This window comes from Ambystoma mexicanum, chromosome 1q, assembly GCF_040938575.1.
Source record: "Ambystoma mexicanum isolate Mex_15411 chromosome 1q, UKY_AmexF1_1, whole genome shotgun sequence".
Lineage (NCBI taxonomy): Eukaryota > Metazoa > Chordata > Amphibia > Caudata > Ambystomatidae > Ambystoma > Ambystoma mexicanum.
The window spans coordinates 1252188302-1252200854 of NC_090922.1; the positions used below are offsets into that span (position 1 = coordinate 1252188302).

Sequence of the window (12553 nt, forward strand, 5' to 3'; positions counted from 1 at the left end):
TCTCTGAGGAGCCGCGCCATGCGTCTCCGCTGTGGCCGGGGATGTCTCGTGCCAAAAGGGGACAAAAAGAAGAATCACGTCTAAGGGGTCACCACTTGAAAATGAGCGTCCCCCAAAAGGCAATGAGAGTCAATGATGGACACACCCCTGGAGGGAATGAGACCAAGACCAAGTGCGGTTGAGAGTAAAAGTCTTTTTATCTAAATCGATATAGGGCATGCAAAATACTCTGCAAACTCAGAGAGCGCTCGGTCTGACAATAGCTAAAACAGTCATTTATATTACAAATACAAGTCATGCATGAGCTAAGCTATAGGGGCCACATAGTCTTGGGGATTGGATGGTGACTAGCTACTATGTCGGCTGTAGGCGTGGTGCTCCATGATTGGCGGGGATCCACGTGGTGGCATCACGGAGTGCTTGGGTCAGGCGGGCTCATTGGGGTGAGGTGCCAGCGTGCAGGCTACCCAAGTAGATACACTAATTCAGTACTAAAATATGTCCTTGCGGCCATTCATACACATTCATCACACTTGTCTAAGTCAAGTTGGTATGTAAAACCTTTAACACATCAATCTAGTATCAGGGAGGGGACACAGGAAAACAGTATGCAACACGAGGCGGTCTTTATACATCATCATAAAGTTGTCATTAACAAAGAATCGAATCTCATGCGTCCAGGTGTCTTATCAGGGGGCACGTGTTAGGCTACCTTCATCATTCTATTCTGTTAGATGTAGTGAGTGATAGTTTTACGGGATGTTAGTACAGGGGTAAATAACTGTTTCTATGGCCCCTTAAATTTAGGGTGAATTGAAATACCTTTGGGACAAGGGTGCAAATAACTAATACCTCAAAAAGGCGGTGGGAATTGGGACCGTGTGGGTTGTAAATCTTCTTGGCCTGGCCAGGGTGGCACATAGTGGTTTTATGGTGGCATCTGGCGTCGGAGACATGGGGGAAGGTAAATGCTTGGCGCGGGTTCAGCAGGAATGCGGGGAGGTGTAGCTGTAATGTTCCAACAACAGGATACCAGAGACCTTCAAGCCCCGGCAAACCTTGAAGGGAGGAGGCGGGGTTTGGATGTGCAGCTCTCGAGAAGGAGGGGGAGATGGCCTTGTAACTTTTCGCGGATCCCTGTTCACGGGACAGCATGAATGCTGTTACGGGTCCAAGTGGATGGGTGCTTGGGGGCTTTATGTAAAGGGCACATTTTTATAATTCACATATACTCGTGTTTACTGAATCAATACAATAAAAGGTTTTCATTAACATCACATCATACAACATTCACATTCATTACTCTGCTGCTTTGATCCCATGGGGGGAAAAATGTACACAAAACGTGAGGTAGAACCTGATTGGTGGATGCATGGGTCTCAGTGACACATCACAACGTTAAACATATGATTAGGATTTGTGACTCAAGGATCGGGGAAACAATTAGTTAATCTATCATTTCAACCACAGCGAATGTGGCTCAGAACTTCTAACAACTCTATCACAACACTCTCAATCATACTATACACAAGCACTTTATATATTGCTCTTTTAATCGTTTTACACTAGCAGCAAACATTGGTCAGCAAAAGGAGGATTCGAGTGTCCATACGCTTGACACCCTTACACGGAAATGTCCTGGAGTAGGCAGTGGTCGTACCATATTAACATGGGCAACTGGCACTATGGGTTTTGAGCCTTTTAGCAAAAGGCTTAGCAACATTGGATAAGGCTGGGAGACCCAGGGATTTAACATTCATTTTTAACACTTCAGCTGGGAGAACAGGGTTAGGGGGAAGGGTCATGAGCACCATATATCATGGATGTGGGGGGTCTGCGCAGGGTCGAGGTGTACTTGATAGGGACGACCTTGTTCTGCCCGAGACCCCCAACTAAAAGTCAGGTCACCGCCAGGGCAATGATGTACTGCGGGAGGTAAATGATAGTGTGTTTGTTCTGTTACTTATTCACATCTAGTTGCTCGTGAGAATGGGCCTTCAATGGATCTACCATGGGGAGGAGGCTGGGGTGAAGTGCAGGGCTCGCTGTGCGCGGACAAGTGGGGGGTGAGCTGCAACTTCTGCAGGCAGCCTGTTTCACAGAGGCCTGGGTTCAGTATGCTCAAAATGGAGTCGAAGTGTATTCGAAAATGTAGTCTGTTATGCTACAAGGTGAGCCGTGCAGCCTCACGTGTCGATCCACAGGCACCCTGCCTCCCGGGCCCAGGTGCATGGGGGGCTGCGTAAAATATATAAAGCAGTTTGTAGTTAACAGTGACACCTAGTGACCGTTTTGAAAAAATACTGTGTACTGTTCTAAGAATTACCTTGTGTCAAGTCTGAACTCATTGTGTTTGACATTACCAAAGAAAGGTGATTCAATGTCCCTGCTGAAGTTAAAGTGTACAGTATTTCATTTAAACAGCTTCATGTGCCTCTGTGTACAGATTATCCCCTGCATATATTGTATTGTCTGCATTTAGAAGCGCAAACAGAACGCAGCAGCAAGACTACTCTTCATATTTACTAGCAAATAACACATCTAACCAGCATTGAGAAACCTACATTGGCGACCAGTCAAAAAAATAATTTTCCTCGAAACACTGCATAACGAACAGAGCATTCCACCACCTAAGAGTGGAATTCATACAGGGAAAAATCTCCATCTACAAACAAACCGAACACTAAGGTTCAGCAACGGCATTACCCAAAGCAGAAATGTGGCGGATCGGCATTCTCCTGCATCTCTACAAAACTTTGGAATACACTCCTGAAGGAAATGCTCATGACAGAAGGCCATCTAAAATTCTGAAAATTGCTCAAATCGGGTCTCTTCAACTCATCAAGCCAAACAGGAAACACTGTTGAAGAGAAACAACCAACAGAACACAAGAGAAAGAACCGAAAAACTAATGAACCGAAAATTGGATGCCCTATCAAAATAAAGCAGTTTAACAGAAACCACCATAGAATAATGAACACTGCCAGACCAACATAGCCACTGTACAGAAGGGCACATACTACTAACTTCAGTTAGTAACCCTACTAAACCTGCATACTCACCATTAAACACCAAACAAAACACACATATGCCTCTACAGCATACAGCATACTTTTACAACCACCACATAATGCACACACTTAGCAACACCCAACTAAACACAACATATAATGGAAAATGAAACCAATTACACACAAATCATCCTACACACACTCATACAACCAACACCACCTAACCCTTACCAACTAAAAACAACCCCAGCAGACTAACCATTTTTTACAAACTGAAGTTACCAACAGCACATCAAAGCTCTTTAGCACTTTCCCGCTCTATTCTACGAACTAAGCCCTTCAAGCCCTCCTTCCTTTTTAAATCCGCCAGAGCACCTGGAGACCATAAAAATGGCAGCAGTGCATGGCATAAATCAAAATAACATCAATTCCACCTGTGATGTTCAACCAAATTTAAATGTTTTCCCCATTAAACTGTGTAAATACTACTTTCCTATCAACTTGCTCATGACAGAGTAATCTGCTATTATTCTGCATTGTTGTATATTATTTGCATTTCCCTTCCATTTGTAACGGTTTATTGAGAAGCCACCCACAACACAGGGAGTTCCTTCCCTCCCCACTCAAGTGGTTACACAACAAACTGTTTAACAGATTCTTATTTTTAGCCCTATCTCAGACACATATCATGCCCCTTGGATCCCTCTCCCCTGAGATAATCATGAGCTAAGAGCCAGGCCGGTGTACGGAAACAATATTGGTATTTATTTAAATTAACAGTAATAGAAATTAGCAAGAACATATCAAAAACACCACTTTATCTATGGCACAACACAATCAACTTCTCTCAGCTTAAATAAATCCCAAAAGTGAGTTAAAAAAGAACACAAACAATTCTTACTTTCTGAACATTTCACTGCACAAAATAATTAGACTGATCAATAAGAAAGGCTCTTGTGTAATGTTGTGCGATTTTGATTTTCCTGCAGGCTTAAAAGGGTAGCAGTAGGATTTCAGGTAAAAATACTTATGGCAATTATAATTTCACCCACACTTTTGATTTAGTTTAGTGGTTTGTTTTTCAGACACCCCTTTCTTTGGTCTATGTTGGGAAGTCAGACAGAAAAATTGGAATGCTTTGGGGAATTCTGGATTTCAGACTCCCTTACTAAAAGGCCTATGTTGGGGAAGCTGGATACAAATATTGGCCCGATGTAAGAACAAAGACATCCCTCTTCCTGAAAGATGTCAGGGTCAGCTGGACAGCAAGGATTACCCAGTTAATGTATAGGCTATAGTTTTCACTGCACACTGGGAAGTGAGCTTTGTTAATTTCAAATTATAACAAAATTCACCTGCATAGTGTTCTGCCAAAACGGTAATTCATTAAATTAATATTTTTGGTTCAATAGGCTAAGGATCTACACAGTTTTGCCCCCCTGCCCACTATAAAGGGAAGGGATTCAAGGCAGGCAGACTCCTCAACCTTTTGGTTTCCCAGAGCTTAGTTCTACTTACATAGCAAAGCCTCTGTTTAAGGTTCAGGAAGGGCCAGCTGCATCTCAAGATACTCTGGAAAGATAGGACAGGGGTCTGGTCACCCCACTCTCAAAGATGGCCTCCCGTTCTCCACCATAGCACCAGTCAGCTTTGAGGCCTTCCTAGAAATAGACAGCTCTACCCAGATGCACTCAAGGCAGTCTCCTCTGGTGTCCCCTTACAGCTGTCAGGTAGTCAGTTTCAGCAGCTTTCCTGATGGTCTGTCTCTTCTCTCTGTCCTGGCTTTCTCCTTTTTTCTGTGTCTGTCCTAGTGCAGTCCCCCTTATAAAGCAGCGATGACACTACCAATTTTGCAATCTTGAGGAAGTACCCTGCAATAATCCCTGCCACTTGGATTGCCCCTTCACTGTCCTCCAAAACCCAGCCTCCAAGTCAGGATTGGTTTAGGAATCTGGAGCAGCATATGGACATTCCCGCTTGTCAGCATCCTTTGTTCTCCTTTTAACTTTTTGGCAAAAAACTACTTATGTATTACAACTTCATAATTGTACTGGCAACAGCCATACTAAACATATTTTCTGTTTCCGCTAATCAAGGGGAATTAGATAAACAACCACAAAATCTGTATCATGTAGCAAAGCCATGTGGCACCTTACTGCTGTTTCCATAAAAAGGACAACTGTTATGAATATATAAGTTATTAGGCACATCCCTAATTTCAATTTCCACCTGCTCACCAACTCTCACATTTGGAACATGTTCAGATCAGCCAGAAATCTAGTTTAACTGGCCCTTACAGTTTCCAGAGTCACAGGAAGATGAATTTTATATCCCCCCAAATCGCCTGGAAACTACATAAAAAATGGTACATAGATGAAATCCATCCGCCTTATGAGGGCTGAGAAAAAGGCCTAAATGATCATAGTCCTTTTTAATAATAATTGTGAATTTTTATGTTGGACAAATAGTCCTCCTCCTGCCTTCGGCCATTTGTTTTCACTGGGTCAGCCTGTGGCTTTTATCAGTCTCCTTTGTGTTGGAAGCTTGCTCTTTGAAGTGAGTGCACCCATGTTCACACATATTAGTCATGCTCCAGCCTAGGGTAGCTTTTGCTTTCAGAGCCAGCAGGCCTGGAGAACACTGAATTTCGACGCATTTAGCAGGACATTATTATTGCGGTTGGTCATCAGATGGGAGGTGTGACATCTAGGCTGGAAGTGGGAGATGTCCTTGTGACGTTTTGCCCACAGCCAGCAAAGGGGTCTACCTTGGGCTGACTTTTTTTTTTCATGACGACAAACTTGCTCTTCAAATGTCACTGGAGTTTTGTGGGTGAAACATAATATACATTGCTCTTTGTCAACCCACACATCATGTTTTATTTTCCTGACATTTTTCTGTGAGCTGTGATTTTTTTCACTTTTACTTCTGTCTCCCACCCCCCGTTTTTATTTGCACACACATGCAGGCCATTTTTGTTTTCAATTTTAAAAAATCCCTTTTTCCATGTGACAAGGATCTTTGATTCTTCCTTCTTTTGTAAAATAAAATGCTGCTTGTCCATTGGTAATGACAGGTAGGCCCCGTCCCATATGGCTCTTTAATTTTACTTGAAAAACAAAAGCCGTTTTTGTTTCAGTGTTTAAAATCCTGCCATTCATGTGAAAGAGACTTCTATTTGGGGCCTATAAATTCACCCCACTCACTGTATTCTACAAATGAATTTTCACTAAAAAGTTCTTACCGGCATACCTGGTGTAAATAATCATTGCCTCAGGTCTTCAGTCATTCTGGTGTGCGCATTAAGTGATCCTCGCTTCATTGTGAATGTGTTTCATGTGCCACAGTTAGTTTGCATTGCCCATTTGTTGTTCATCAGGTTCTCCAGTCCGTGTGTCCCCCTCCTCTAAGTGTCCCCGTGTGAGGTTTGCACAGCAGCAGCTATCCAATACACACTGCGGATTCAAACTCAGAAACGTTAAACGTACAAAGTGCCATCCAACCGAAACATGTAAATTAGTGCCCTTGTTTTGCTTGCATACATGCATCGTTGCTGTGATGTTTAATAAGTGATCGGGATGTGTAGTCAGAATATGTGTGAGAAATAAGCTGTACTGTATATAAAGAGACATTGCACTTTTGCAGACAGATCTAGTCCAATGGTATAGTGACTGGGCCATATTGGTGGTAGGTGTGTTTTTGTGTGCTAGCCTCCAATCCATTTTGCAGCCCTGTATAGTTTCTGCGAGGTCCATAAAGTACAAATGTAATTGACACATCCTAGTTATCTTATTAAATGCAAGCGCCAAAGGGCATTGCACATTGAGCCAAACCACCGATAATGGAGCACCTGGAGTCTGTGACTGGATTTATTCCCCTTTGACCTTCTTTCAGTATAGCTGAATTCGGCGTTTACTTTTTCTTTTCAGGAATGCAGGAGTGGAGGTTGAGGTCGCTGAAAGTAAGGTCATCTCCAGTGTTGCTTTGGAAGCAGAAGACAAAGACAATGCCGGACATGAACTACTCTACATCATCGACAATGCTCCTAAATACGGAGAGCTTAAACTGAAGGTTTGCTTCACATTTCCACTTTGGAATGTGCTACTCACTTTAATGTCATAATTACTTTCCAGTAATTAAGGTTATCAACCCCAGAAGGAAACCTGTGTAACAGGCTTATTAAAAACATAGTTTTTTCCACTGTCAGTGGCGGCTCGTCTCTAATGGGGAAGGGGTGCCAACCCGCCAGTACCCGCACCCATTATGGATGAGCCGAGCTAGTCCAGTGTAAACACTGAGCTCTCCCTCAACTGCTTTCTGCATTATCCCACATTTATCCCACAACATGGCACTTCTACAGCTAACACTTAATTGTTGTCGTTAGTCTCATGCTCATTGCTGGGCTCCATGATCCTTACTCTGCTTGTCCTTTGTTTTTGCACATCCTAGAAAATGTCCCCTTTCCCTGCAGATGTGGCCATCCATCGCACACGCAGGACATGCTTTGGCATTGGAGACGTGACGGCCATGCCTGCACTTGCTACACATGGTCCTGATGTCACGTTATGCACTACTGTTGGCCACACTGAAGACATGTGTTTAAGCTTTGCACTTTTGTGTGAGAGTTATATGAATGTATTTATCCGGCAACATTTATAGCTTTATAAAAAGCTCAAATCTTTGGCTTGCCAGAGTCTCTGCTGTATGTTGGGGGTTTAAGTCTGAAACATTAACTGATCCCTGAGGTACCTACACCCCAGTAAACTTGCATGTGATTATGAGGCCCCTACGTGACACAATCTAATAATCTACCATTTCTCTTTATTTGTTCCCATGAAAAGAATGTGTACTTCTCAAGCAACGGTTGTATACGAATTGTTCGTTTTACAACTGTTCGAATTACAATTGACCTTTTCACAATTGACCGAATTGTGAAGGTCAATTGTAACATATATGTGGGGGGAAACCCCCCACAACCCCCCACCCAACGCCAAACCCCACAAAACCCCTATATTGCATGGCCACGGTAGTGGCCATGTAGTTATGATTAAGTTGCTGTTTCCATAGGAAGAGCACTTTTTGGGTGGCTTATAACTTCGCTCTCCCTGGACGGATCCTCACCAAACTTTGCAAAAAAAAAGTATTTGGGTCACTCTGAATTTTTTTGCAAAGTTTGGTGAGGATTCGTCCAGGGGGGGCAAAGTTATAGGGGGGTCCCAAAACTTTTTTTTTCCCATAGACTGAATGGGAAAAAAACGTTTGCTCGCGCCTACAGCCCAAACCGCTGGACGGATTTCCACCAAATTTGGACCAGGAGCAACGGCTTGGTCCCGAAAGCGTGCTTTTGTGAATTTGGTGAAAATCCGTCCAGTAGTTTTTTTTAAAATGACCAAAAAGTAGGTCAAAAAAAATTAGTGATATCTGTGTTCGGTTCGCGGACGCACTTCCCTGTTCGCTCCGCGGACAGTGTCCTGATTGGCCAATCGTCTTGCGTGATGTTCGCGGACATGCAACGTGTTTGCTGATTGGACGGCGTGGAGCGTGTCAGATTTTTCGGTAGCGCCCGCCATCTTGGATTCGCGGACGTCCGCGGACAGCGCGGTGAGACTTTGTTCAAAATGTGTATTTTGTAGAGTGTGTTAGTGTGTAGGAGTGTTTGGGGAGGGTGGGAGTGTATGAGATAGGATGAAAGTTGTGTTTTTTATGTGTTAGACGTTCTTTTTGTGTTCGATTTGTTTGCGGGCATCACGGGTGTTCTGAAATGTTCTAAATAAACTGACTGGGGGGTGTTCTAAGGACTCAATATGTGTCAGTTTTGTTTGCAAGCAAAGTGAAACTGTTCTAAGAACACTCGCGGTGTCCGGGGAGTGTTCGTAGGGGGTGTCCTGAGGACGCTGTCCGTATTGTTCTCTGTGAAGTTGAATGTGTTCTAAGAACACCCGCGGTGTCCTGAAATGTTCGCAATTAAACAAAATGGGGGTGTTCTGAAGACGCTTCTAAGAACACTCGCGGTGTCCAGGGAGTGTTCGTAGGGGGTGTCCTGAGGACGCTGTCCGTATTGTTCTCTGTCAAGTTGAATGTGTTCTAAGAACACCCGCGGTGTCCTGAAATGTTCGCAAATAAACAAAATGGGGGTGTTCTGAAGATGTTTTTGAGAACACTCCCGGTGTCCTGGAATGTTCGTAGGGGGTGTCCTTAGGACGCTGTCCGTATTGTTCGTTGTTAAGTTGAAAGTGTTCTAAGAACTATCACGTTGTTCTGAAATATTCGTAGGGGGTGTCCTGAAAACGGTGTCCGTATTGTTTGCTGGCAAGTTCAAAGTGTTCTAAGAACACTCACATTGTTCGCGGACATTAAAAGTTTCCCATAGATCATAGTTGAAATGTTTGACTCTATGGATGTGATATGCTGCGGTGGTTGTTGCCAGGGCATAGAGTCTTGGGTGCATGGCCATTTAGCCATGCACCCAAGACTCTATGCCCTGGCAACAACCACCGAAGCATATCACATTCATATTTGCTTATAACTTTGGGTGAAAAACAAATGTATAAGGAACAAAGGTATTAGATACTATGGATGTGATATGCTGCTATGGTTATCCTTATTATTGTATACTTACTGTTTGGTCTAGTAATGGGAATCCATGTTTTTCTTCTTCATTTCTGTGATAAAAGAAAATAGCATTTTAGTATTAGTATTTTCTAATGACTTATTACATTGTATAAGCAATATACTTTTATTTTTTTTCGACCCTCATATTTTGTAGAGTACAAATCAGAGTACTGTGCAATTTGCTCAGTTTCTGTATTTGTTGGTAAAATCATTGGGTTTGTGGTAGAAAAAAAAATCCATGTTGGATTAAAAAGAAAACCTTTTTCTGTTGTGCTACAGTTTATTTGTTTTCAGTGTTCACTTTTTGTTTCTGGCTAATGCTTTATACTTTGCTTTGTTGTATCTTTTGGAGCAGTAACAGATTCTTTGTTTTGATATTATAAAATTTTGGAGCAGTTAGATACCAATTGGCGTATTCTAACTGTGTATTTTTTGGCCTAATTTAGTAGTATTCATTTATCTGATAAGTTGTTGTAGAATCTTTGAGCTGTTAGATAGCTTTTGGAGTATTCTAACAGTTTATATTATTTTAACACAAATTTATAATTTTGGGACAGTTAGATACCAATTGGCGTATTCTAACTGTGTATTTTTTGGTCTAATTTAGTGGTATTCATTTATCTGATTAGTTGTTGTAGAATCTTTGAGCAGTTAGATAGCTTTTGGAGTATTCTAACAGTTTATATTTTTTTAACACAAATTTACTTAAAGGTTTAAATACAGTTTATTTATCAAATTTTGGTTTTAAGAACATCAAATAAGCGTTTGTAAGATTTGCTGGTAATCTCTGCTTTAGAGTAATGGTACTATCATTACATTCAAACCATCCATATTTCTTTTTTATATATGCCGTGTAGTGCCCTGAATTGGTTGTGGCTCCTGCGTGGTAGATTATACCTATTGTTGTGAAGGTTTTCTTACCAAGTGATATTTGACTATGTGTGAATCCAGTCAGCTTGCAGTTGTTTTTGGTACCATCTGCATTGTAACGTAGAAGCATTAGTATTACGTATTTACTATGTGTTTGTATTACTAACGTGGAGCGATTATCTGAATTGCAGGTAGAGTATAATCTACCATGGTTTGCATTTTGTACAAGTTGCTGAAATGGAATGGATTCACAATTTGGTATTGATATCTATATATGAAGCGTTCATTGGGAATTTCTTTTTGTGTCACATTGTTGCACAGAGTGCATGTATGTTTCCACATGTATGAAATCTGGAAGATTTAATTTATAGGTATGTTTTTGTTTTCCAGTACTAATAGTAAGTACATTAGAAATTCTTGTGGATCTTCCTGTGAGTTTATAGTGAATTTCACCATTCCAGCACAGTAGTCCAATTGTCGTCTTATTCCAAAAACACTATATGAGTTGTCAGGATTGTTTGCTGCATTTCTGTGAAGTACTAACATTTGCAAACACAAAGGGTCTGTACTGTGTAAGTAAATGTTGTCAACAATTGGTGGTAATTGAAATAGAATATTCATTGCTACATTTGCATAGCAACTTACACCAACTATATTTGAGAATTTAAATGGTCCAGGTAGTTCTGTATCTAACTGCTTTTTTTGGAGTTTGTCTTTCTTCTTTAAAGAAGTACCTGGTTTACTTTCTCTAATTGATTCTTTTTTGTTTGTGGTACTTGATGAAGTATTAGTTTCTTTTACTCTCTTTAGAGGATTTGCAGTGACGTCCTGTTGCGTTTCTGTTTGATTTAGTTTTCTTTTACGTTTTAGTTTTTGTGGAACAGAATATGTGTTTAGATGGGGAGTGTATAGTGAGCGAAGTCTATTATATTCTAAAATGCAAGGAATATCAGCGTTTACTTTACTTGCATCAAAGTTGATTAGAAATAGACCGTCAAGTGTACGTAAGCGTGATAGTGCTACGTAGCTCATGCCTTCTTTAAAGACTGTGTTACCAATATCTATCATTGCTTTGTCTAGGGTAAGACCTTATGATTTATGAATCGTGACTGCGTATGCAAGAGTTAGAGAAAATTGTTCTCTGCCTACATACATATCTTTGAAGAGAAGGAATCTAGCTGTTGAGCGTCCTATCCGTTTTACTTCTGAAAGTTTGTCAAAGAGTATATTGACAAACTGAATTTTGTTGTCACGTGGGTATGTTTGAAAGCCAACAACTGTACCCAGTGCTCCATTAACTAGTCCTTGGTCCACGTCAAGGTTACGTTTAAGCATTACTGTGCAATTTAAGGATAATTTTAACATCTTTTCTAAGCCTGCTGTGTTTGAGATTGATTTTTCTAAATTATTTAGTCTTGTTGTGGCTTGGTTACACATGGGTAGTGTCATACCATGTACATCTAGTTTGTCTGTGGCGCTAATTTCCATTATTGGTTGCCTTTCTTTACTTAACATTATTTCATTGAATTTGAGACAGCTTGCAAGAGTTGGCATTAAGGCCATACAATTGACATTTTTGTGGGCTAATTGTTCCATAACATCTGTAGCACATGCATTATCACCATAAAGTGCATTAATGTGCCGGGTTTTCAATGTTGCTTCTGCTTCTTTAGAAAGTATACCAACTCTCAAAATTTTTAAAATGTTGGCATAAGTTAGATCTGCAGATTGGCGCATGTTTTCTGTTAATTCTCTGTATTGGAAATGTTGCCAAAGGTTGACATTTCCAATGCTGCCAACAGTTTTACGGCAGAGTTTGTGCCCTAATGTTTTAAAAATAGGTTCACCTTTTACTGGTGTTAATTGAAGCAGATCTCCAAAAACAATAATGTGTTTTCCTGCAAAGAGCTCTTCATATTCTGTTTTGAGTACTTCTTGTAATCTGAGGTGAATCAAAGCTAACATCAGGTTGGAGACCATGCTCACTTCATCTATTAGTAGCATTTTCTTTTGTTTCAATACTCTGCGTAATTCCATTGCAGCTTCTGCAGAAAGTTTGT

At 41.1% G+C, this 12553-nt stretch overlaps 1 protein-coding gene across 6 annotated transcripts in view; it reads left to right on the forward strand.

The window, feature by feature from the left end:
* Window positions 1–12553, forward strand: part of LOC138545302 (FRAS1-related extracellular matrix protein 1-like) — a 1530918-nt gene that overhangs the window by 938647 nt on the left and 579718 nt on the right. For all 6 annotated transcript variants that reach the window (XM_069642060.1, XM_069642059.1, XM_069642062.1 and 3 more), the window contains one exon: window positions 6941–7082. In XM_069642060.1, the coding sequence (XP_069498161.1) occupies window positions 6941–7082 (142 nt within the window). The remainder of the gene's footprint in view (window positions 1–6940; window positions 7083–12553) is intronic.